The sequence below is a fragment of the Molothrus ater genome, chromosome 9 (assembly GCF_012460135.2).
Source record: "Molothrus ater isolate BHLD 08-10-18 breed brown headed cowbird chromosome 9, BPBGC_Mater_1.1, whole genome shotgun sequence".
NCBI lineage: Eukaryota > Metazoa > Chordata > Aves > Passeriformes > Icteridae > Molothrus > Molothrus ater.
In genome coordinates, this window is record NC_050486.2 from 14,142,326 (window position 1) to 14,166,049 (window position 23,724).

At 38.8% G+C, this 23,724-nt stretch overlaps 1 protein-coding gene across 1 annotated transcript in view; it reads left to right on the forward strand.

Annotated features, from left to right (window-relative positions):
- ABCA4 (ATP binding cassette subfamily A member 4) overlaps window positions 1-23,724 on the forward strand; it is a 61,163-nt gene that overhangs the window by 28,548 nt on the left and 8,891 nt on the right. Inside the window, exons 16-36 of the mRNA XM_036387811.1 lie at window positions 1,215-1,419; window positions 3,756-3,854; window positions 4,807-5,031; window positions 7,397-7,574; window positions 8,867-8,998; window positions 9,606-9,745; window positions 10,692-10,829; window positions 11,087-11,274; window positions 12,217-12,307; window positions 12,895-13,100; window positions 13,529-13,577; window positions 14,102-14,343; window positions 14,770-14,894; window positions 15,530-15,628; window positions 16,616-16,805; window positions 18,517-18,611; window positions 19,510-19,542; window positions 20,711-20,816; window positions 20,908-20,982; window positions 21,455-21,624; window positions 22,549-22,726. Of these exons, the coding sequence (XP_036243704.1) occupies window positions 1,215-1,419; window positions 3,756-3,854; window positions 4,807-5,031; window positions 7,397-7,574; window positions 8,867-8,998; window positions 9,606-9,745; window positions 10,692-10,829; window positions 11,087-11,274; window positions 12,217-12,307; window positions 12,895-13,100; window positions 13,529-13,577; window positions 14,102-14,343; window positions 14,770-14,894; window positions 15,530-15,628; window positions 16,616-16,805; window positions 18,517-18,611; window positions 19,510-19,542; window positions 20,711-20,816; window positions 20,908-20,982; window positions 21,455-21,624; window positions 22,549-22,726 (2,964 nt within the window). The remainder of the gene's footprint in view (window positions 1-1,214; window positions 1,420-3,755; window positions 3,855-4,806; window positions 5,032-7,396; window positions 7,575-8,866; window positions 8,999-9,605; window positions 9,746-10,691; window positions 10,830-11,086; window positions 11,275-12,216; window positions 12,308-12,894; window positions 13,101-13,528; window positions 13,578-14,101; window positions 14,344-14,769; window positions 14,895-15,529; window positions 15,629-16,615; window positions 16,806-18,516; window positions 18,612-19,509; window positions 19,543-20,710; window positions 20,817-20,907; window positions 20,983-21,454; window positions 21,625-22,548; window positions 22,727-23,724) is intronic.

Sequence of the window (23,724 nt, forward strand, 5' to 3'; positions counted from 1 at the left end):
CCTTTAGCAGGCCTAGTTCAAGAGATATCTTCATAGCTTTTAGAAAAGCCAATAAAATTTATTTTATGTTTTGAATTCCAGGAAATTAGCATACTAAAATGTTTTAAATGTTTTGAATATTTCCTTGTTAGTTAAATCTAACTTCTGGTATGTTTAATAAATATGAAGGCGGTTCACAAAATAGGAACATTTATCTTTCTCATGTGCTATAACCTACTTAACACCCTATGTCTAAGCATAAGAAGACCTCAGGTTCACATTCCTTCTTTACCTGAACCATAAAGTTAGGAATTGAACCCCAGTGCCAAAGTTCTGAGAAATACCTTTCATCTAATGTGTTGTAGACATTCTTCATGCAGTACTTCCATGTTGGTTCTCTTCCATTTTAGATAAGATAGTTAAAGTCAGGGGAGCTGGAAACTTCTTGCTGTTTTTTGAGATGGAACCATGATCTTACAAAATTACTCAGATTGATTTTCTGTTCCCAGTGAGTCAGGAAGGAGAGCAGGTGTTTTGAGTCCAGTCTCCCCATTTTTATCAAGCATTCTAACAGCATAGGTAAAGGAACTGTCTTCTCTTCTTGCACTAGGAAATATAAGGAAAAAGGGAAAAGAAAACAAAACACTTCCAAAGCTGTAACTAAGTGTATAAAGTTATAAATGAAGTATAAACTACTGGTTTATTAGTTTGTTGTGTTAGAATCAGCTAGCAGACATGACAGGGGAAGCAGTTGTAGTTTTCCATATCCTGATCATCTGGTGTACTTGCTGTCATGTTACTCATAGTGGCCCTGCCTCGTACACTCAGGAAATACTTTGTTTCACCTAGATAATCAAAGGTGTACACTGTAAACTTCTAGATGCACCTACAGTATTTTCCAAACAGACATTAATGAAGGAAAAAACCAATCTGTGAGAGTTTCCTAGTAGTTAAATAAAGAACAGCCAAGGCTGAATTCAGTCTATTGTAGCTAAACACTGCTTAGAATTGCAGAAAATTAAACATTGCAGGCCAATGTAAAAGTGAAACAACTTTTCTCATGTCATTTGTTACACAAGTTTTAAAGTCCAATCCCTAAAAGTCAGAGGTTTTTTTTGTTTGTTTCAGGTTTTGTGTTCTCTTCTTGTGGTGGGTTTTTCTTTGCTTATTTGGTTTTGGGTTTTTTGCAAAGTGTCCCCCTGTCAGGGCTGAATATCTTTTTTCCTTTATTCCAGAGTTTGCTTTCTCAAGTAGCTTTTGGGTTCGGTACAGAATACTTGTCACGCTATGAAGAACAAGGTCTTGGCCTCCAGTGGGGTAACATCAGAACCAGTCCCTTGGAAGGAGATGAATATAGTTTTCTTTTTTCCATTACCATGATGATTTTTGATGCTTTTCTCTATGGAATACTTTCTTGGTATCTCGATAACGTTTTTCCAGGTACACCAGTTTCTTATTCATACAAAGTAGTGGTAGTTGCTGCAAACTGTTTGTCTAATCAGTCTCTGTGTATTTCAGTGGCAGAAACAGGGTGTTTGACCTTGTAGACTATGAATCTTATCCAGTTTAGCACTACTGGTTTATTAAGGACTTCTACTTTTCTCTCTTTCTTTTTTCTCTCTCCTGTTTTATTCCTGAAAAGAATGAAGAAGGAAGAGTAAAAAGGAGAATGTGGTTTCTAATCCTGTTTTATAATTTAAACAGAAAATAAATCTACAAAAACATCAACTGTTAAAATTCAATTTGTGTATACTTTTCTTTTGAAGAGTTTCAACCATTTCTCGTGAGATTGCTTTAAATTTTTAAAAATATAGATTTGACAGTAGATTAGATTTTCTAATTCACATATATACTTTGGCCATATTATGCAAACTGTTTCTTGAAGGATGGTACTGTTTCCTAAGACACATGCTGTGTCATTGGCAGTTGTGAAAGTTCCTGTGTGGATTTATTTTGTTTCTAAATGGAAGTCATAATTCTAGTACAAACTCCCAGAAGGACTTTGTTATCAATTACAAAATTCTGGAACATTCTGTGTGAAAAAATGATTTGTCCTTCTAGCTTAAATGGTTGTCTTGCTTCATATTTAATATTGTTGCAATATAATAACTGCCAACTCTTAATGCTGTACAAGCAAGTGAGCTTTCCTTTCATCAGTTTGTTATTCCTGCATGTGAACTGCAGTTCCAGAAGGTGTTCTTGGCAGATGGCTTTTTTCTTTTTCTTTTTCTTTTTCTTTTTCTTTTTCTTTTTCTTTTTCTTTTTCTTTTTCTTTTTCTTTTTCTTTTTCTTTTTCTTTTTCTTTTTCTTTTTCTTTTTCTTTTTCTTTTTCTTTTTCTTTTTCTTTTTCTTTTTCTTTTTCTTTTTCTTTTTCTTTCTTTTTTCCTTTCCTTTTCTGCAACTCTGTTTGTTTAAAGAAGAGAGGACAATTGACTATTTGCATGAACACAGCAGGAACTAAACAATAGAAATTTCTTCATTCATAGATAAAATCAATTTTTTTTCTGTCAGCACTTTACACAAAAGTAGCATCTTTCAGGGCCTCTAGTTAGTAGCTCCCAAGATTTACTCTGTCTTGCCTTTCTGCTGCTCTCTTTCAGTAGAATTTCTGTCACACATATGCAGCTCTGCCAAATGAATGCTGTACTATTTGAGGGTATGACAGAAATTCCCTGGATAATTCCTTGAGCCCTCTGGTTCTAGTCCTGCTCAAGTCTGCTCTGAAACCAGACACCCATTGGCACAATGGCCCTTTGGCTATTCAAGCATTCTGCTCCATAACAAATTTCACTTGGGTTTGCAGTCATCCTGAATGAGAAGCTGTTTTTTTTTTGCCACCAGTTTCAGAGGGGAATAATCCAGTCCATAGGAAGGCAAACTGTTTGTGAATGCAGACAGAGCATTTCTGTGCATGAATAGGAGTACAAGTGGTTGGCTGAAACACAGGTAGTTTCTCTTAATTCAGAAGTAAGCAGACACTTTCATAAGCAGTGGTTTACAATTAATAAAACTGACCATCTTTTGATGAGCATCACAGATCCCCATGCCTGTTTTGAATAAGTAACACAAGGCCAATAACATCTCGGGTTACAAAGATGCCAGTTTTAAACATAGAAGCTCAAATTCCTGCATTCTATAAATTAATATGATCCAGGAAAGCAGTGTTGACTTCAGTAAGTCTGGTCTGACCTGCCAAGAACTGGTAATGTTACTGTGCTGTCTCTTATCCAGACTGAATTAACCTGTAACTAAAAAAGCCCATGTTTATTTCAGAAGAGGATTACACTGTTGTCACTTTTCCTGAAAGTCTGTGTGCTGAAATAACAGCCAGAGTGTCTTTTCTCATTACCAGTTGTAAATTCAGCCCCAGCGTAATAAGTGTAAATTTAAAAAGCTTTTCAGTCATGACAAGCCTCAAATGTTAAATGGGCATTAAAAGAAAGTCCCTGAGTGAGGCTAGGATCCCACCTTAAGCAGTAAGTTGCTGCCTGGTTGGTAAGGATTCAGGGAATAGCTTTATTCTGCAATTAAACTACTTTCTACTTAAGACAAGGTAAGGCAAGTCACATTTTCGGAATACTTTACTGCTGTCCAAAAAAAAAAAAAACCTGTTAACAAAATCTGTTCTATCAGCTGTACTTGGTATGTGGTTTGACCTTCTGATATGCAACACTAGGACTGCAAGTGTTTATATAATTAGACTTTGCTTAGATGAGTTTGTACCTACTGCAGAATGGGGTTATGAAGTGCACTTTACCTGCTTATTTTTATTTTAGGGGACTATGGGCTACCACAGCCTTGGTATTTCCCTCTGCTCGAATCCTATTGGCTTGGCTCCAAAAGCCCAGAAGCTGAGAAAACAGCAACTACTGATGGTGAGTTCTTTTAAAACTTTGTTTTTTAGAAATAACTTCACTGATCTGCTTAAAGGTGACTGCATAATATTTCCATTATCTGGCCTGCTGCAAAGGTGAGAGACTGCCATACACTGGGAGTCTTGGCAAGTGCCTTTGAACTTGGAGTGGTGTGCTATCATTAGATCATTAGAGGTGAGTCACCGTTCCATCTGAGAGCACTTAAGGCCTGGCTTAACAAGCAGCATCAAATCCTCACTCTGTAACCAACGCCTTTTGAGACATTCAAGGAGTTCTTACTGCTCAGCACAACATCCATGAAACGTTAATCTTACACTGAGGTTCCCTACTTTTCTAAACCTGACTCTTTTCTATATAGTTTGACACTCATTTAAGCCTGTTTACTTTCTGTTTCTAAGCAAGATCATAATCTATGCCACCCTTGTACCAACGTGAATAAATCAGTAAAGAGCCAGCAAGTTGATTAGGAGCGGGAGTATGTCACGTACAAGATGCTGAGAGAGCTGGGTCTGCTCAGCCTGAAGAGAGAGGGCTCCAAAGAGCTAGATTTGTCAGATGTGTCTAGTGGAAGGATGAGAGGCAATGGATATAAGCTGGAAAACAGGAATTCAGATTTAATATAAGAAAAAAAGTCATTACTATGAAGGTAGCTAGAGCACTACAACAGGTTGTTTAGAAAGGTTGTGAAATCTCTATCTTTGGAGATAGTTGCCTATGATCTGAATTTGCCATATTTTTTGAGGATTGAACAGGAGGTCTTTGGAAGTAATTTCTGATCTAAATTATTCTATTATTATCTCAAGTAGCCTGATTGTGCTGATTGTTATTTCATCCTCTCTTCTACAAAGCCCTTGAAAAGCTCAAGGCTTAGGGCTATTTCTTTTTCCTCAAAATACCTCTAGGGATATTAAATTTTTGTTAATTAAATCTTGATTACTTTTGGTTTATATAGAAAAAAGTCCAGAGTCAGAAGGTTGTGTGGATCAGAAGACCACGGAAAGGGAAAAAAATGAAAGCAACTCAAATAAATCTGAAGAACCTGAGAAAACAGAAGAAAAGAGTGACGGCCAGGGGAAGAAGGATGGTAAAAACAAACAATGTAAACACAAACGAGAAAAAGAACCCGGCGAGCAGGGGAAGCCTAAGACAGATGTCCAGGACAAAGATGAAATTAATAGTAAGGAGAGAGAGCAACCTGAGTACTTCTGAGATACTATACTCACTGTACTTCATACCAAACTAGACATAGCAGTGATTGGAGCCAAGCCACAAGAGCTAGTAGGGACCCAGTAGGTGCTTGCATATAACTCCCAGAGCTAAGCATGAGAGAGACATTGACTCTTATTTTTTCCTCTAGATTCACCATCCCTTAGAATCTTTTAGCCACTACACTTAAGACAGCTGTCTTCCAGAAGAGCTCCTTAACTTTTTTTTTTAATCATACAAATGCAGGATGTTTCTTTGGCAAGTTAGTTTTCTTGCTGAGGGAAGCCTCAGAGCCACATACATTGACTCTTTAAAATTAAACAGAGCCATGACTTCAATAAAAATACGCTGAGGGGAATGTTCTTCCCTCTTAGTCCTTCCCCTCTTTTTTTTTTTTGCCTATCTTTTGTGTGTTTTGCATCAGTAGGAAAAGGCTGGTTTCAAAGGGATTTATCTGAAGTGCTCTGTGTGTCTGTCTGCAGCCTTTTCTGATGCTGACATTAGCCATCACCTAAGAATTCCTGAATGACCTGTCTTGTTTTCAAGCCCCAATGTCTTCTTTTGTGGTGAGCCAGAGGAGTTTTCTGTATGAGATGCTCAGAGGAATGCATGTGGATTCTGTAGCACAAGTAACTGCTACAGGCAGCTCTGAGCCCTTTCTGACTCTCTTGAAAAGCCAGAGATAAAAGTGGGGTCATCAGAGCTCCTCAGTCGGCACTGAAAACATGCATTCAGGGTGAATGGAAACAGGACAGGACTTCAAAGGAAAAAGACAGGCAGAGGTTAAAGGTTATTTCAGCCAATCTTCTCCTAGTACTGCCTTATCTTTTTGGTGCTTTACTCCTTAGTTCCCAGGTTCCAGCTGCTCCACAGCCACTAAGGAGGGGCTTTCTGCCTGTCACTGCACAAAAAAACAAACCTGTCTTCCCTTTCAGCCACCCAGGAACTGGGAGGCATGAGGAGAAGCTAAAAGCAGGCCTAGTACAGTTCAATGACAATGAGGATATAGGATCAAAATGGAGAAATATGAATCACAAAAAAAGGGAGCTCAACCTTCCACCAGTGTCCTTCAGGTGATGCAAAGCAGATACTGGGGGAGATCATCAGAGAATTTTCCTCATAACTTGTCAGTGAGTCTTGCAGACAAGATTGTGACACATATAAAACCAAGGAAGGTGCCTCAATTGCCAGTATATGGGTAACTATCTAGCCAGACTCCATGTGAACTTTTGTGAATATAGAGATGTTTGTATTTGTCCCAGCAAGGTGAATGGAAACCTAGATTCTTTTCACAAGTCAAAAGAAAAGTTACTCATAAAAATAATTTTATCTAAAATAGTGCTACCCATTCTATATTGATTATTACAGCTGTTCTCTCATGTACAACAAATTTGGAACTTTTTCCTGAGTCCTGCTGGTGATAATGACAGCCACACAAGCTGCTGATGGATGTGGGGCTGGTTTTGCCCAGCTCGTATTGGCTGCTCTCCACACAGGCCTGCTGGGTACTGAACAATTCAAGTAAACTGCAATTGCAAAATAAGCCTTTTACAAAGCCTAAAGCATTCTGTGTAAATAAAAGTGGACAGGGTCTTTAGTTTCAATTTCTCAACTCCCATAATTCACATTGCCCAAGGGCTTAATTTACTTCAAAGGAAGTTTGTTTTGTCTAGAAGCTGGTGCAATAAAATGTCTTGATGGTGCTATTTGCAATAATGCATTTTTAATCCTGAGAGAAAGCCATCTCATGTAGTGTTCATGTTAGGTACTATCTAAATCCTGACCTGTTCTCAGCAATGGGGTAAATTTCACCTACCAGGATTAAAGGCAAATTTTTTTGTTGTTGTGTTTTGTTTGTGTTTGGGGGAGGTTTTTTAAGCATCATGGTCAAAGAATGCACAGCTGGGCAGATTATTTCAATGGCAGATTTCAGCCCAGCTAGAAAAGCAACCTGCTGCTTGTTTAATGTAATCTCTCTGCCTATCTAAGTATTTCCAGAAAACAATTCCCAATAATCTTCCTGCTAGACAATGAGAACAGAAAGCATGTTCAGTTTCCCCTGGTCCAATGAGTTACCTCTCCACAGACCACCACAATTCTGGGCTCTGCTTCTCCTCTCATAGATATGAGGGTAAATCTATATAAATTGCACTGCAATTAGGAATCTGGCCTTAGTTTTGTACTGGTGTGACTTGGAGAATCTGGCCTTGGAACAGGGTTATTATGCTGGGTATGTGCTATTGCTTCTGCAGTTACTGATGTGTTGTCATCATCAGAACTAGGATTAAAACAGGTGCTTTTATTATCTTTTCATTTTTGATTTCTTGCCTTTCAAGTAAATGCCTTCTTTGAGCCCGAGCCAGCAGGATTGATTCCAGGAGTGTGCATTCAGAACCTGGTGAAGATTTTTGCAAACAGGCCCAAACCAGCAGTAGATGGGATAAATATTACTTTTTATGAGGGCCAGATCACAGCCTTCCTTGGTCACAATGGAGCAGGAAAGACAACTACTATGTAAGTCTCTTATTTTAGAAGAAGCAAATCTGGGGCAGGGCTCTATTGCTGGGGCAGTCTTTTCTTTTCACTATTCCCTTGTCTCTCTACCACCCCTGCAGCTGGCTTGACACACAACATTAGGCCTTTTCCAGACAGGGAAATGCTGCCCCTAGGCATAAAGAAGGTATTCTGGATTAGTTAAAGCCCCAGGAGGGAAGTCATGCATGACACAAACAAGTGAAAGTCCAGAGAAAAGGAAGCAATTCTCTCCCCCAGAATTCATTGCCCATGGGTAAACTACCATAGATGAAGAAAGAGAAGGATCTTCTGGTTGAAAGAAAAAGTTTGCAAGCCACTACATTCCACATGTTCTTGGTTTCTCTGACTGGCTCTAGGTCAGTCACATCTATTGGTCTGTGTTCAAAGAAATATAAAATACAGGCCTTCTTTAAATAAAATGGCTACACGCATGCAAGATCCATGTCCAGATTAAAATGTTCCTCTAGTCCTAGAAACCAAGCATTCCAGGAAGCTGAACTTCACAAATGTTTAATTTTCTTTATACAGAACCTTATTTGGCAAAATAGGATTCATTGGTGAGCAAAACCTTTTATAAATCTGTGACAAGTTCACCAAATGTTGAAAGAATTAAATGTGTTTCATTATGATTTTTGTCAGCAGAATACTTTAGGATTTTTCAATTAAAACACTTTTATTTCAAAGGCACTTTAAATTGCCTCATGATTTTTTTAATTGTTTCACAAGGAATATGTTCAAAAGCATCCTAATCTGCTGAAATGTTTTGCAATTTGAGGGGGTTTATTCTATAAAAAACAATTTTTTTATTGCTTTGAACTTTTTTAAACTGAAAAATCCACTAATCACCCAAATCTATTAAGAGATGCCACCCATTTACAACATAACATTTGGTCTTGTAGTTTACAGAAAATAAAGATTTAGGACATGAGTCAGCATGGCCAGAGACCTCAAGCCATTATTCTTTTTTCATCCTACTGAGCTTACTGATTTTAGACCCATTTATACGTAGGGGTGATATAACATGCTGAACTAAAACAGTTTCTTGATGGAAGCCAGAACCATATAGACAGTTGTATCAAAAATTACATTAGCAGATCCATCAGATTCTCTGTAGCACATCAAGAGTACTTACGTGCTTTCCACTGGGGTGGTTTCATCAAGGCCTATGGTAAGAAGTCATCATGCTCCATCTAGTGGAATCATGTAATGTAGCTTCCTTATCTAGCACAGAGAGACAGGAGAGGGGGCATTTCCTCATTTTGTTTTCCCAGGTCCATACTGACAGGCCTCTTCCCTCCCACGTCTGGAACTGTGCTGGTTGGCGGCCTGGACATCCAGACTCACATGGACTCCATTCGGCACAGATTAGGGATGTGCCCTCAGCACAACATCCTGTTCAACCAGTAAGTGTCACTTCATACTGCCTTCAAGGAGAAGCATCCCACTCTGCATGTGTGAGAATCCCCAACGCCAAAGCAGGAGAAATCTCCTGCATCATTTCACTGGGAACAAAGTTTCTTAGGAAAATAACACTGCTCCTGGTGTTTTCTTTTGCAGTGTAGGCTAGCAGGAGTTATCCTGGAGGCTCATGCACTATAATTTAGGACTACTAAAGCAAAAAAATCCAAATTGACAGTGTAGTAGCAGGATATTTTTATGCTCATTTCTTACTACCACTCAATCACTTACTGCCTTCTCTGGTGATTTCCAGTTTCACTTCCATTAGTTTGTGTTCATCTCAACAGCAGACTCTCTTACATTTTATTCTCATAAATGGATGGTTTGATACCTGCTATACCTGTTCCTTTAGTAGCAGGTTCTGCTTTGAAAAGGCAAAGAAAGAGACTATGACCTCCAAGTGAAGTGTGTTGATCCCAAAGAAGATCTTTTAGGGTAATGCAACCTCTCTTCCTTTAGCAAGATAAAGCTAGAGTGAATTTATTGCTGCTCATGAATAAAAACAGTTTATTCATTTAATGTGCCTTCCTGCCTTTCTGTCTGCTGTCACAGTCTTACTGTAGCAGAGCACATCTTGTTTTATTCTCAACTGAAAGGAAGATCCAGGGAAGAAGCTGAGCAAGAGCTAGAAACAATGCTGGAAGACATGGGCCTCACCCATAAAAGAAATGAAGAAGCTCAGAATTTGTCAGGTGCCCACAAGAATTTTCTAAGTTGTTTAGTCCTGCTGCCTTTTCTTTGTCTCACATAGAATCATGGAATGGTTTGGGTTGGAAGGGATGTTAAAGATTATCTAGTTCCAACCCCTTCTCATGGCCAGGAACACCTTCTGGTAGACTAGGTGGTTATAGGCCCATCCTGGCCTTTTGGCAGTTATTGGTCAAGTTACATATTTGAGGCCATATTCTGACATATCAATGTGGACTGGGGGGATGCTTTCTTTTCAAGGAGTAAATGGATCTGTACAAGTAGTAAAGCTGGCACAACCTGTCCCTAAGGCTTCTATGTCTAATAAATATACAACAAATGCAAATATACTTGAAGCTATTAGTTTTAAATAAATATTTGTATAAAAAATTGATTAATATAACAAGCAAAACAAAATAAAACCTCCTATTATTTTAAGGCAAATGAAATACTATACTGTCATTCTGCCCCACTGTATGGATCTGTGCTCCATAGTACCGTATTATTTGGTAGGAGTAGTTTCTTCCATTCTGAAGGTACAAATGCACATAGTGTATTTGAATAACTCTCACTTTCAGATTTGAAGGCTGATTTGAACAAACAGCCATCTGTTGTTATGCTACATTGTCCTGATTGCAACTCTAAAAAAAAAAAGTTGGTTAGTTTCATGAAAGAACATGAAAACCTCATATCTTCCTGCTTTTGTTTCTGGCAAGAAGCAGAAAATGCAATGTGTAGATGGAAAATATATATTATTTATATATGTATAAATAACCTGGTCTGAATTTCAGAAGAAAAATTACTATTAATTTATCTTTGCAGAAATGTGTCTTAGGATGGGTTTTATTTTATTTGTAGCAGTTTGTCTGCACACCAAAAAGCAATTTTAATGACATCCCTATGACTTATAGAACTTACCTTATGCTCCTGGCTGTGTTTGTCCTCTGGTAGGTGGAATGCAAAGGAAACTGTCTGTTGCCATTGCTTTTGTGGGTGAAGCAAAAGTGGTAGTCTTGGATGAGCCCACTTCTGGAGTTGATCCATATTCCAGGCGATCTATCTGGGATCTTCTGCTGAAATATCGCCCAGGTAAGATTTGAGAGTAGAAACAGTTTGATTTTTTTGGTGGGATTTTTTAAATTTGCAATAGATGCAGTATGTGCCTCCTGTGTAAACTGTCATGAGTAGTGGGATATGACTACAAGCAAACAAGATTCTTTGAACAGAATGGTTGTGGCAAACTTGAGACTGACCTTGGTGCAGAGAAATAATTGCCAAAAAGCTAAACACAGTTTTGAGTTCCAGAGAGAGTTCATGCCTTGAATATTCCTCCATGTTCCTTCTAGGCAGAACTATTATCCTGTCAACCCATCATATGGATGAGGCAGACATCCTTGGAGACAGAGTAGCCATCATATCCCAAGGGAAACTCTTCTGCTCAGGCTCTCCTGTATTCCTAAAGAACTCTTTTGGCTCTGGCTTTTATCTCACCCTTGTTCGCAAAATGAGAACCACAAAAATGGGAAGGGCTACGGTAAGTATGAGTGTAGTATGTTTAATCTGAGTAACACTTGCACTGCACCAAGGTAAAAAGCACTTAAGTGCCTCTTGACACTGTGTTCAAAACTGCAGGTAATCATATGATTATATAATTATGACTATCATATTAGCATGGTTAGGTTGGAAGGGACCTTAAGGATCATCTAGTTCCAACCCCCATGCTGTGGGCAGAGACACTTTCCACTACACCAGGTTGCTCAAACCCCATCCAGCCTAGCCTTGAACACTTCCCGGGTGGGGCATCCACAGCATCTCTGGGCAACCTGTTCCAGTGCCCTCACAGTATAGAATTTCCTCCTAATACCTAATCTAAATCTACCCCTTTTCAGTTTAAAGCTATTCCCCCTTGTCCTATTGCTACATGCTTGTAAGTCCCTATCCAGTTCATTTGTAGCCCTCTTTAGTTCTCTCTGGAGCCTTCTCTTCTCCAGGCTGAACAACTCCAGCTCTCAGGTTGCTTTTGTCCATATACAGGTCTTTCTGAATCTTACCTTTGCAGTACACTGATTTTAAATATCAGGTAGTCTGGTAAGTAGCTCAGACACCAGAAAAGTCTACATTTGTCCATAGCTAAACCAGCCTCTCACAGCTTGAAAAGTAGGGTTCTGGGTGCTTTCTGTTGACATAGTGCTTCCAGTCCTAGTAGCAACACAATCTGAACACTCATAAGCCCTGCTGATGGCATTCCCCAGGTATCTTGTATGCAGTTTAGAGTTGATTTTGTGCCGATGGATTTATGTTTTCTGCATTGCTCGATCCAGTATTCAGATGATTTTCAGTGTAGTGCATTCAAGATGCTCTGGATATGACATACTTTTCTTTGGCTCAAGCTGTTCAAATATTGACAGCCTTTACATCCTGTTTTGAGTGTATCTGAAGCACTTTAATGTTTTGCTCTCTTGCTTGTCCATGCTAGTCATTTTGTAGCTGTGGATCTCAGTGCTCCTGCTCCTGTTCCAGCTGTGTGCACAGGGATGAAGAAGGAGCTCCAGAGTTGGAACTGGATGGTAAGAAGCAGGATGGTTCAGCATTCCAGCACATAGCTATGTCTCCTGTTATGCTGCAATCTTGTCTTAAAGATCAATGCTGCAATGGCCCACTTCTTTGGTCCTTGTGTCTAACATTTGTATTCTATTGTAACATGAATTTAATAAGGGTTCTTTGTGGTTTTGCTTACCATTGACCCTTTTGTGTGTATATGTGGTCTCAAGTACAGATGATGAAATGGAAGTTTGTTTGCTTTACAAGCATGGTGTTGAGTTTTGTGTAATTTTTAAATAAAAACTGAAGCATATCAACAGCCACGAAATAGACTTTCTCAGAAGAAAAAGTAATTTTGGCTTTTCTGCATAAGATAAGAATTTAAGTAGATATTCCTGAAGATTTGGTTGTGCTTTATTAACAAACCTGATATAGTTTCCTGCTATGAAGTTCCAAAGCATAATTAGCAACATAGCCCAGTCTAGTGCAGAATTAACTGAGGTATCTGTGAGTTATGTAATAGAGCAGTTCTCTTTAGTACAAACAACAGCTTTCGAAATCATGCTCAATATGGTTAAATATTCATTCTATGAACACTCTTTTGACTTCACAGGAGATCTAAATGAGCTAGCAGAAGTAATCCACCATCATATCCCAGAAGCAAAATTAATTGAAAGCATTGGTCAGGAGCTCATTTACCTTTTGCCCAATAAAAATTTTAAACAACGATCTTATGCCAGTCTCTTCAGAGAACTGGAAGAAACATTGGATGACCTGGGACTCAGCAGTTTTGGAGTTTCAGACACACCACTTGAAGAGGTAACAGACAGATTAAAATACCTGCTGACCTCACCATAAGCACCCAAAGTGTTTACTGAGACTATTCCTGTTCTTAAACAGTTAATTCCTAATTCCTAAAATTTCCTTCAAAATCAAGTCCTATAAGCTGTGGCACATTCAGAAAATCTTTGAGAAGGGCCTAGAGAAAGAATCCAACCCTTAATTCATTGTAGCCTCATGGAGCCTGACTCATTAGCTGAAATGCATCCTTTTTTTTTTTTTTGTATTTTTGTTCATTTATTTTCTGAGGTATTTCTTAAGAGAGCTGATTATTGATAATAATATGAAGTACTAAAAATGTATCCAAATTTTCTTCTTTTATATTGAAGTATGATGTATTGTGTTCTGAAGGTCAGGTTATTATAGCTATTCTTTTCCTAACCAGAAAATGTATTTCTCTGTGGCAGGTTTTCCTAAAGGTCACAGCAGAAGCTGACCCTGAAATGCAAAAAACAGGTAGAAATCCACAAATCCATATTTGATTAACTGTTCTTGGGACTGCTTTTTATACTGAACACTTTATAAAGAGGAGTTTCAGAACTTTCAGTCTTTTATGTGTTCTTGACAAAATAAATTTTGTCAGCAAATATCTGGTTTTAGGGCCTGGCATGATAGTTGAAAAATAAAGATTAAGTCAGCAGAAAGACTTCTATTTAGATTGGATGAAATTCTTAACTATGCAAATAAAAGTAGAGTGTCAAGCACCCAGATGTCAATGGTTTTAGTGGTTGTATAAAAAGTAATTTGCTGACTATTAGTCCATAAACTACATAGGTGATTAAACTGTTCATCTTGCTGAGTAAGAGGAGAATTAACCTGTATGATGTCACTAAATACAACCACGGTGCAACAGTTGTAATCAAAGCAATCTGGAGATAGGATACATATGGTTGGTAAAATCTGGACCTCATTAAAATGACTGTGCTACTTCATGTATGGAAGATAAAGTGTCTTCTCTGATGCTTCTCATCTTTACCTAGGAGATGCTCAAGAAAATGGTTCTGCTCTTGCCAAAACTCCTACCGAAAACAAAGCAGCTGAACAAAGGGCCCTGAAAACGAGTGACACTTCTCGAATGCCAGTAGGCAAACCAGGAGATCAAAATGAAGGCAAGGGGTCCCGACAGTATAAAGGCTTTCAGCTTGTACAGCAGCAGATCAAAGCACTGCTCATCAAACGCTTCCACCACACTTCCCGCAGCCTCAAGGACTTCCTAGCACAGGTATTGACTGGCTTGTGCTGTTCTAGGCTCTTTCCCACAGCATTCTCAACACTGTCTTTCCAGCAATGACGGCCCTATGGAAAACAATAGAGGTGCTGCAAATGGGTAACAGTGCAGTTATGATTCCAAATCTTTTGCCTCTTTTATTTCTTTCTGCTTGGAGTCTACCAACTGCACCAAATTCATGATTCTATCACTATTAGCCCAGTGTTTTATTTTTAATGTAATGCAGTTCTATGACAACAAGAATTTTGAGCAAAAGGGCTGGAAATTAATATTAATATGTTGATATTCAGGAGTTAAACCAGAATGGATCTGAGTGCTCCCGCTTTCCTTCCTTGGTTTACCTGTATTATGGGGTGTGTACAGTGTCACTCTACAATTTTTATACAATAACCTAATGTGAAGTTTTTCTGTTCCCTGCAGGTTGTTCTCCCTGCTAGTTTTGTGTTGCTGTCTCTAGTACTTACAGTCATTATTCCTCCATTTGGAGAATACCCTGCCTTAACATTACACCCTTGGATCTATGGACAACAGTTTACTTTCTTCAGGTAAGAGGAATCACTTAAAGTACATCTGTCACACATACAGCTATGTCTCCCTAGAGTTTAACATCATGGGGCCCTGTCTCACTGCTTTTTTCTCATTCTGTGTGATGTAAGAAAAGATTCACTTCACTGGAATCAACAGATTTAAAATAGCTTGAAATTGGTGCAGCTGGAGAATACAACTGCTAGTACATCTAACAAATAGTCTTTCAAATATCTTCTTAACTTCGGTATTCTCCTCTTCCTACCTGATTTCAGGACCTCAACACTTATAAAGTTACATATCCTATCTAACAGGAGATCCAGGCAAATGAAAATGCAGAATATGTTTTTCATCTTCTGCTTACTGACTGTGACAGCACTGAGAGAATAGCAGTGAGGATTCAAGCCTTTTTTGAAGAATGCTGCAATTGGACTTTGTCAGAAGTCAGCTTTAGTATTAGGAGAAAAGAACCAAAACCTTTCAACCATCTCAGAACATTCCGTGGTTTTACATAAATAAATAAAACAATTGAATGATCAGCATTTGAAGGGGGGCAGTTGGTACTGCCATATGGTGGTCCTCCTCTAGTTGCTATGTGTATTACAGTATAATGGTTTGAAAAAATATTTTATAAAGTCCTATCTTATTCCCTTAGCAATGAACGTCCTGGCAATGAGCAGATGGTCTCCCTTACTCATGCTTTCTTGAATAAACCAGGATTTGGAATTCGCTGTATGAAGAATCAGCCTCTTTTGTAAGTTGCTAGCTATTTTCTCTTGAATGAGATCCTAGCAGGATACTTCTAGTGGAACTTGAGTAGTGAAACAAGAATGTACTTGCTTGACTCTTCACAAGAGCCGGTGCTTCAGATGTGTTGTTGGCTATATCTAGTATTGGGCCAAAAGTAACAAACAAGCAGAAAGATAACACTGCCACTAGATTAAGAATTATTCACAGTGCTCAATGGGACTGACTAGAAACCAGCTCATGCAGCTTTATGTCTGTATGTCAGGAACCTCAGGCCCAGATCTTTACAGCTTCCCTGGCCCTTTCCATGTATGAGTCCCTTCAGGTTCTTCCAGTTCCCATTGGTGTGTTTGGAAGCAACAACTGTTAGCAATCACTCAGATTGTGAAGTGGCAATAGGACAATGTCTATGATTTGAAACTGTTCTCATTCTGAAGTGAGGGCAACATTAGCAGGGCTGCAGCTTTTGTTGTCCTACCTGCTTACTCTGTGAGTCCTGCTTTGGAGCCATTTGTCACTGGCTTGCTATGCTTTGATATTTGTTCCCGTTCTCCTGACACTTTCCCAGCCATGATATCCAGCAATTTGATCCTCCTGGTTGTCCTCTCTTCTCCTGTTCCTCTCTTCTACCTGGTATAGCAGAAACAAAGAGGAAACTCTAAAAAAGGAAAAGATACTGCATGAGAAAGGAAAATGATAGTTTCTTCACAAATATATGTTCACTGCAGATTTCCAGTACTAAGGGATCAAACACAATCCCCTTGTTTCTTCACTGTCCTATCTGCAAACTGAAGGCAGTAAACTTGGCAGAGATGTGGCGGGAGATTATATTTATTCATGTGGACCAAATACTTTAAAATATTGTTCTTATTCAAAACTCACAGGATGAGGGCTGAGGGGGGAATATCTGCTATGGGCATTGTGGTTTTGTAGATTTGTGAGTTCTTGCGGACTGTTATCTCTGCACAGCTTGAAGCTCTGTACCTCTCCACAGGAACTACCCATGCAATAACATGCCAACTGCCTGGAGCACACCTGCTGTCCATCCTAACCTAAGCAGCCTCCTGCTGAGCCAAGAGTGGAGCCCCGAAAATCCGTCACCTTCCTGCAAGTGCAGCACTCACAAGAAACTCACTATGCTGCCAGAATGCCCTGCAGGTGCAGGAGGCCTCCCACCACCACAGGTTGTGTGCTTGTGCCATAAATCTTTGTAGAAAAGTTTCATGGCAAGTACTGGAAAAGGGATCAGTGTCTAAGTACCTTGCCATACTAATATACATGGAAGGAGTCGAGTATATTCTTTTTCAAGAGAGCAAGACTTGCTGGAATTCGGAATTCAGTTTCAGAGGTATAGGAAAAGCTTGCCCATTTAAATTAATGTTGATTACTGTTTTTCATTCAAACTGCAAACTTTTCATGTAGAAGAGAGTCACAAAAATTTGAATGATTCTTCCCATAATTTTAAAAAATATTTTCTTTTGTCCCAGAGAACAATTCTACTTAGAAGGTTGCCTTTCTTCAAAGGAGGGAAAGGCAGGAGGGAGAAAGAGGAAATAAAAGAATGAAAAAAATGTCACAATATTTAAAAAGTGGACTGTGGTCCTCTCAATGAAATGGGAAAATTAATATTCAGTGAACTCCAAATTATTCTTTTTTCAAGTCTTTCAGTTCCATTTCTTTCAGAAATGTTTTAAGCTAGCAAAATGAATATTTGTATCCATGCACACGAAGAGGAGTAATTTAATAACCATTGATGCTGTATGGAGGAAAAGAAAACTACATGCCCTCCTCTCCTATCCATGAATGATCTTAGTAGTGCCCTTTATAAAATGTGCTTGCTCTTTTGAAGAGCAAAGGAAAATTACAACTTTTCAGTGTTTGCATTTAATAAATATTTTTCTAAGAAGTTAAACAGAATTGCAGCCACTCTCAGAGTCGTAGCTTGCTAATTCTAGTCCTCTAAAAAATGTATTTATTATAATATTATCCTGATAATTTTGCAGGATATGATAGTTTTGTAAAACTTGTCAGAAAGAAACAGTTCACTTGAGTCTCCAGGAAAAGCAAGGTGTGGAAATAATTGTCAACAGAATTATGTTTAAGCATAGATAACTCAATTAATGAAGGCACTGTGGAGATGTTACCAGTCCTCCCACCTAGAACCAGCTGGATGTCTAATGTGTCTTCTGTGTCATACTCTCTCTGGACAAATGCAGGAACTTCTGGAAAGTTCCTTAGACTTACTTTCTAGGTCATTATCAGATGATTTCAGGTTGCAACCTTTGTCATCTGAAGCTGCCCAGGAACCCCTTAAAATATATTCTACCTTGGAATAAGCTCAGAGGTATGAGGTCTTGCATTTCACAGCAATCCTTGTAAAATACTCAACAAAGCTGTCATGTGGCATCATTTTCATATTAAAAAAAAAAAACAAAAAAAAAACTTCAAGCTATCTAAAGTGCTAGTGAAGGTGAATTTTTGCTATTAACTTTTACCTAAAGTTGCTAAATCATAGCAAACAACCTTCTGTTGGTTGGTTGGTGGGTTGGTTGGTTTTTTTTGACTGAGTTGATTTGAAGTTTCCTACTTTCAGATTGAAGAAAAAGCCCTGAGCAGCCCTGACCTTCATTGCAAAGACCTGTTTCAGAGTGACATGCAACTGTTTTGTGTTGCACGCATCACAAACTTTTTGATTCCTTCTAAGGTCTTAGTAAAGTAAGGATGTTCAGGCTACAAATGACCCTCAAGTGACTGACCTACTCTCTGTCAGTGATACCATGAACCTGAGCATTTTCTCTGAACCAAAACGACTTTTTCTCTTTTCCTGACAAACACTTAAGAGCTTAAGGCACTCTGAACTTCATTGTGATTGATTAGGTTTTTGTTTCTTGCCAGAGAGTGCAACGCAGCACAGAAATTCTTCAAGATATGACCCACAGAAATATTTCAGATTTTCTGGTGAAAACATATCCCACTTTGATAAAAGGAAGGTAGGAATAAATCTCTATTTCTTTTTCATATTTCGTTTTTTGTACCTGGTGATGAAATTCTTATTTAATAATGACATAGCACCTGATTTGTCACAGTATTGTGTAGATTTGAGCACCATTTCTGATAGAGGACTAGAAGAGGCTGATTTTAGGGGACTTAAATATTTTCAATTATAACTATTTGTATAATCAGGTACTCCTTTATAGGCAGAGCTAAGTGTCGGTGCTGATGGAATGCCGTGTTAATGGTGACAAAAATGGTGCCTCTGCAGAGCTCTGGTGAGCTGCCTTGCAGAGATATTACCTTGTCTCCCTGAAGAACTGTAGCCACACTAATGTGACTATCTGCCTGAGTTAATTATCACTTGCTTCCCAGAAGTGCTAAAGAGCAGCCAAAGGACAGTGTTACAGGGATACATCCATCCTACTGATAGCTCCTCAGCTGGCATGTGTGGTAGTTAGCTGTGCAGTGCCCATGGCCTGTTATCTCTGATTCGGGCCTTGCTACTTTTTCAGTTCCCAGTAGAGTTCCTGAAATTCCCTTTATATTAGCTATGTGCTGACTGCCTTTGACTGCTTCCCCTTAGCATGTGTCATAATTGCTTTGGATGCATCTTTTAAAATCAATTAATTATGGATTAGAATAGCCCAGTATGTGTCACTTTAGGAATCTTTCTTATCTCTGTATGAGTTGAAGATGAATCATGTCAGAAAACAAATAGCCAAAAACACACTGCAAGGAATACCAAAAGTCCTGCCAACACCACAACTCAAAGTAATAACCAGCAGACTGGAGGTCTGCAAAGTATAGGAATTCAATTTTAATTTTTAATTAAGCCTAATATATCATTGACTTTGGTTCTGTGCATTGAGAGGGGATTCTCTTTGTCTATTTCAGCTTGAAGAGTAAATACTGGGTCAATGAGCAGAGGTAAGAAAACAATTCACAGATTAAGGTAGTAAATAAAGGAACAATATATTTCTGTTTAACCAGGGAGCCTCACAATGTTTCTGTAAACGGACAAGGGGAATTGTGGCAGAAATTGTAAAATAAAGACATGGCTTCAGTGGGAAATAGGCTGGGGTTCAGGAAGGGTCTTATAAAGACTAGAGATTATATTAGTTTGAACTCCCTGCAGGAGATGAAGGCAAGAGGCTCACAATGGAGCTATCAGAGCTTTATTACCTACAGGAGTCAAACCAATGGGCACCATGCGGTGAAAAGGTTCGACACAATAATACAGTATACTCTGCTGCTGCTGTGACACAGCTCTTTTAGTGCCATAGAAAAAATATAAACCCTCCAAAGAAAGGACCTGATTGGGATGAAACCTAGACACCAGCCTATCAAATACAGGAGTAACAACCACAACTGCCTGCTCTGTACATGAGCAGAAGTTAAAAACCAGATTCCACTCGTTCTCTTCTTTAGGTAGAGACAGCAGATAACCCCAGGTGTGTGATATCTACTCTGCAGTTACTAAGCTTTGAAAGAAACTGGTTAGCCTGAAGCACATACTTATTTCATTTTTCACCAGTAGTAGGATTTCTCTTCAAAGCTAGCAGGTGGACAGAATGTCTTCACAGAATGTCTTCTTCATGTGCAAGCATTGCTTTCTATGGGATTAGACTTCAGTTCCTCTTGTGCAGTAGTATTTATCATTATGTACTGGCTGGTACTGGCATTGGTGAATATCTGCTCCTCTCAGAACATCTGAAATTTCAGCTGAGGTCTTAGTCCTCAGCTGTCCTTAGTCCTCCATGCTGTCTAAACCATTATATAGCAATTACCTTGATGTAAAGATTTTGTTTTGTAGAAATCACTGTTTTGTTTTCTCCAAATTTTCTCTCTAAATAATTTTCTTAGGATCCTGGCATCAGCCTCTCAGAAACTTACAGAGCTTCTATTATTTGTAAGCCTAAAAAGACCTAATACAAATTGTTAAAAAAAGAGTAGAAATTGTTATACATTAAATATTTTATGTAAAGAAATTAAACTTTCATTATGTGGGGGTCTTTTTAAAGTGGGTTTTTTTTCCATTAACATACAGTTATGGGTATGTAGTATGAATTATTGATTATATGTTTCTCTATACTAGATATGGAGGAATCTCTATAGGAGGAAGGCTTCCAGTCCTTCATGTTTCTGGAGATCAAATTGTCAATTTTTTAAGCGATCTTGGCCGAATGATGAATGTGACAGGAGTAAGCAAGACTTTTAATTTTGTTTGGTTGGTTTTTGTCCCCTTATTAAAGCATGGTTACTGCAGCATTTAGCTTTTTCATTTTGTTTTAGGGACAAGCTTCACTGGCTGCTGCTAAAGAAATCCCTAATTTCCTTAAATACATGGAAACAGAAGATAATATTAAGGTATTTGCTGGAATTAGTCTGCTATCTCAGTCTTTCTTGACATAGACTTCAAATTATGAGAATATTGCTGGTGGCATTCCCAGATGCAAGAAGAGTTGAAATGCTATACTTTAGAAATGGTATTAATGCTATATCCCATACTGTAGGTAATTCTTATTCATAATATTTCATATGTGAGATTCTTTAAAATCATGTTCGTAGTACTGCTTGCTGTCCTAAATACTTTGAGTAGTACACTAAATCTTAAAATGTGCTTCTGTAAAATCCCCTGACAGTAGTTGTCCAATGCTTTTAAAAGCATAGTATGTGAGCTCCTCCTGCAGGACTATGCCTAGGAACTATGTATTCCTGATGCTGGATTCACCCTTGCTAACAATGCCCACCAAAGCAGACAAAAGGCAGCCAAATTTTCTCCTGTAGCTCAGTGAAGACAGTAACTGACAAATTAATCTGTGATTTCTGGCTCTTTTAGGTGTGGTTTAACAATAAAGGCTGGCATGCTATGGTTAGTTTCCTCAATGTAGCCAATAATGCAATCCTCAGAGCTAACCTGAGGACTGGCCAAGACCCTGAGGAACATGGGATCACTGCTATAAACCATCCTCTGAACCTCACCAAGGAGCAGCTCTCTGAAGTCACTGTGTAAGTCTGCTTGTGCTCTGCTTCTGGCTTTTACCCCCCCTCTCCTGGCAACTTGCAACTTCCAGCATGCTCACACTCTGAGGAGAAAGTTCAATTGACAGAATGGGGGGCCCTTCCCTGAATTTTTATTCTAAGCAAGAATCTATTCATGTCTTGTTACATTCACATGAGATTTCATTCCCATCCCACACAGGAGCTATGACCATTGGATATACATTATTGCATGTTTTGATTGATTCCTAAGCATGAAGATTCTGAAATTTTTGTTCATGCTCCAAATCCAATACATTTACTTCTGAAATAAAACATGTAATAAAAAATGGAATGAGAACTTGTCCATAATTGACTATAGGTCAAGTAGTTAACAGCCCACTCTCTTGGTGCCCAGGACAGCATGCAGGTAGATTTTTCAATGGCATGTAGTAGGGTTGGTGTATTCCCAAATCTGAAAGTCATAATTTCTTGAAAAAGACATCCCTAAAAAGACAAGATTTTCCACTCTCCTATTAAGTTCATAATTCAATGAAACCGAAAACTTTGCATTATAGTACAAAGGCAAAATCTGTGCTTCATCTCACTGTCTCCAACTTGCCTTTTTAAGTTTCTCTTTTCTCTGCTTCCAGAGCACTTTGGCTATTGTGCCTAAATGTCTAGTTTGAGATGTCCCACACAGGAAAGGCTATCAAACTGAGATATATAAAGCAAGTAAAAGATCAGGGAGTGGTGCCATATTTGTTAGCTACAGTCCTCAAAACATCTTGGAAAAATACACTAGCACTTTTTGAAACTGCAGAAGTCTTCTACTTAAAAAACAGCCTTGCTACTTCTAGATCTTAAAGCACCCTCCAGAGTCCCCAAATGCTAATATAGTGTTGCATTGCATCCATTCCCTTGCTCACACTCCCTTCTTGTGCTCTGTTGTAGACTGACCACTTCAGTGGATGCTGTTGTTGCCATCTGTGTGATTTTTGCCATGTCCTTTATACCAGCTAGTTTTGTTCTATACCTGATCCAAGAACGTGTAACAAAAGCCAAACATCTCCAGTTTGTCAGTGGTGTGAGCCCTGTTACCTACTGGCTAACTAACTTCATGTGGGACATAGTAAGTAACTGCTGGTCTGACTGACAGCCTCTGATTACCCTGGGTGTACATGAGCTGAGGGCAAATCAGTGAATCAAGTGAAGGTGATTCTAAGCATTGCAAACACTTCATTTCTTTGAAGTGTTTTTCAGAGACCATGCTAAGGATCTGGCCTCTGAACTAATTACAGATGTAGAAATTAATTCAGGTGCACAACTCAGTCACCTAATGAAGCTGTATTTTTTATAGTCCTAAGATTTCTAGCCCTTACAATTGAATATATATAATGAAGTACAACTTACTACAGCAGGGAAAAGCCTCATTGCCTGGTCACTCCTGTCCTCTAGAAGACCCAAAACATATTTTAAGATGTTCAAGAAACCTAAGTGGGAAAGATTAACAGCCTGCTGGAACAGTATCTAGAGGCCTAACTAAATAATCTAGTGTGTCTAAAATGACATATTCATTTAGGTCACTGTATCATAGTCAGTGTGATTCCAAAAATGTTTATACCATAGGTGCAGACTTAGACAGGGCTCAGCTTCCCTCCAGCCACTTTTTCATAAAAGAGAAAATTCTTTGGCACAACAAGGGCTGGTTCTCTGGCCATGCCTTCACAAGCAACAAAGTGGCCAAGGAATTATGCAGTAAGAAAGGCATGAACATGGAATTGAAAAAATTTAAAAGAAAATCAATAATTGAAAAGCCCAGAACTCTTCAGGATTTGGAAGGTGTTCTCCCAGGAGAAGATAAAACAAAGCATTATTTTAGTAAATGAGGGAAAGAAGCAGGTCCAAGTTCTTGTTCCCTGCTGTTCACAGCAGCTCCCTTGACAGGAATTCTGCTTGGCCATTGCCCTTGACAGCATAATGCAAAGGCATGAGGTGGTGTTAGCAGTTCAGGGAAATGCTGCCTTCCATTCTGCATGGGGAATTCCATGCATTGCAGTAGAGTAGTGCTGCTAGTACAGAACAGAGGAAGGGAGCAGTGGGCAAGCATACTCACTTTGGCCTCTTCTC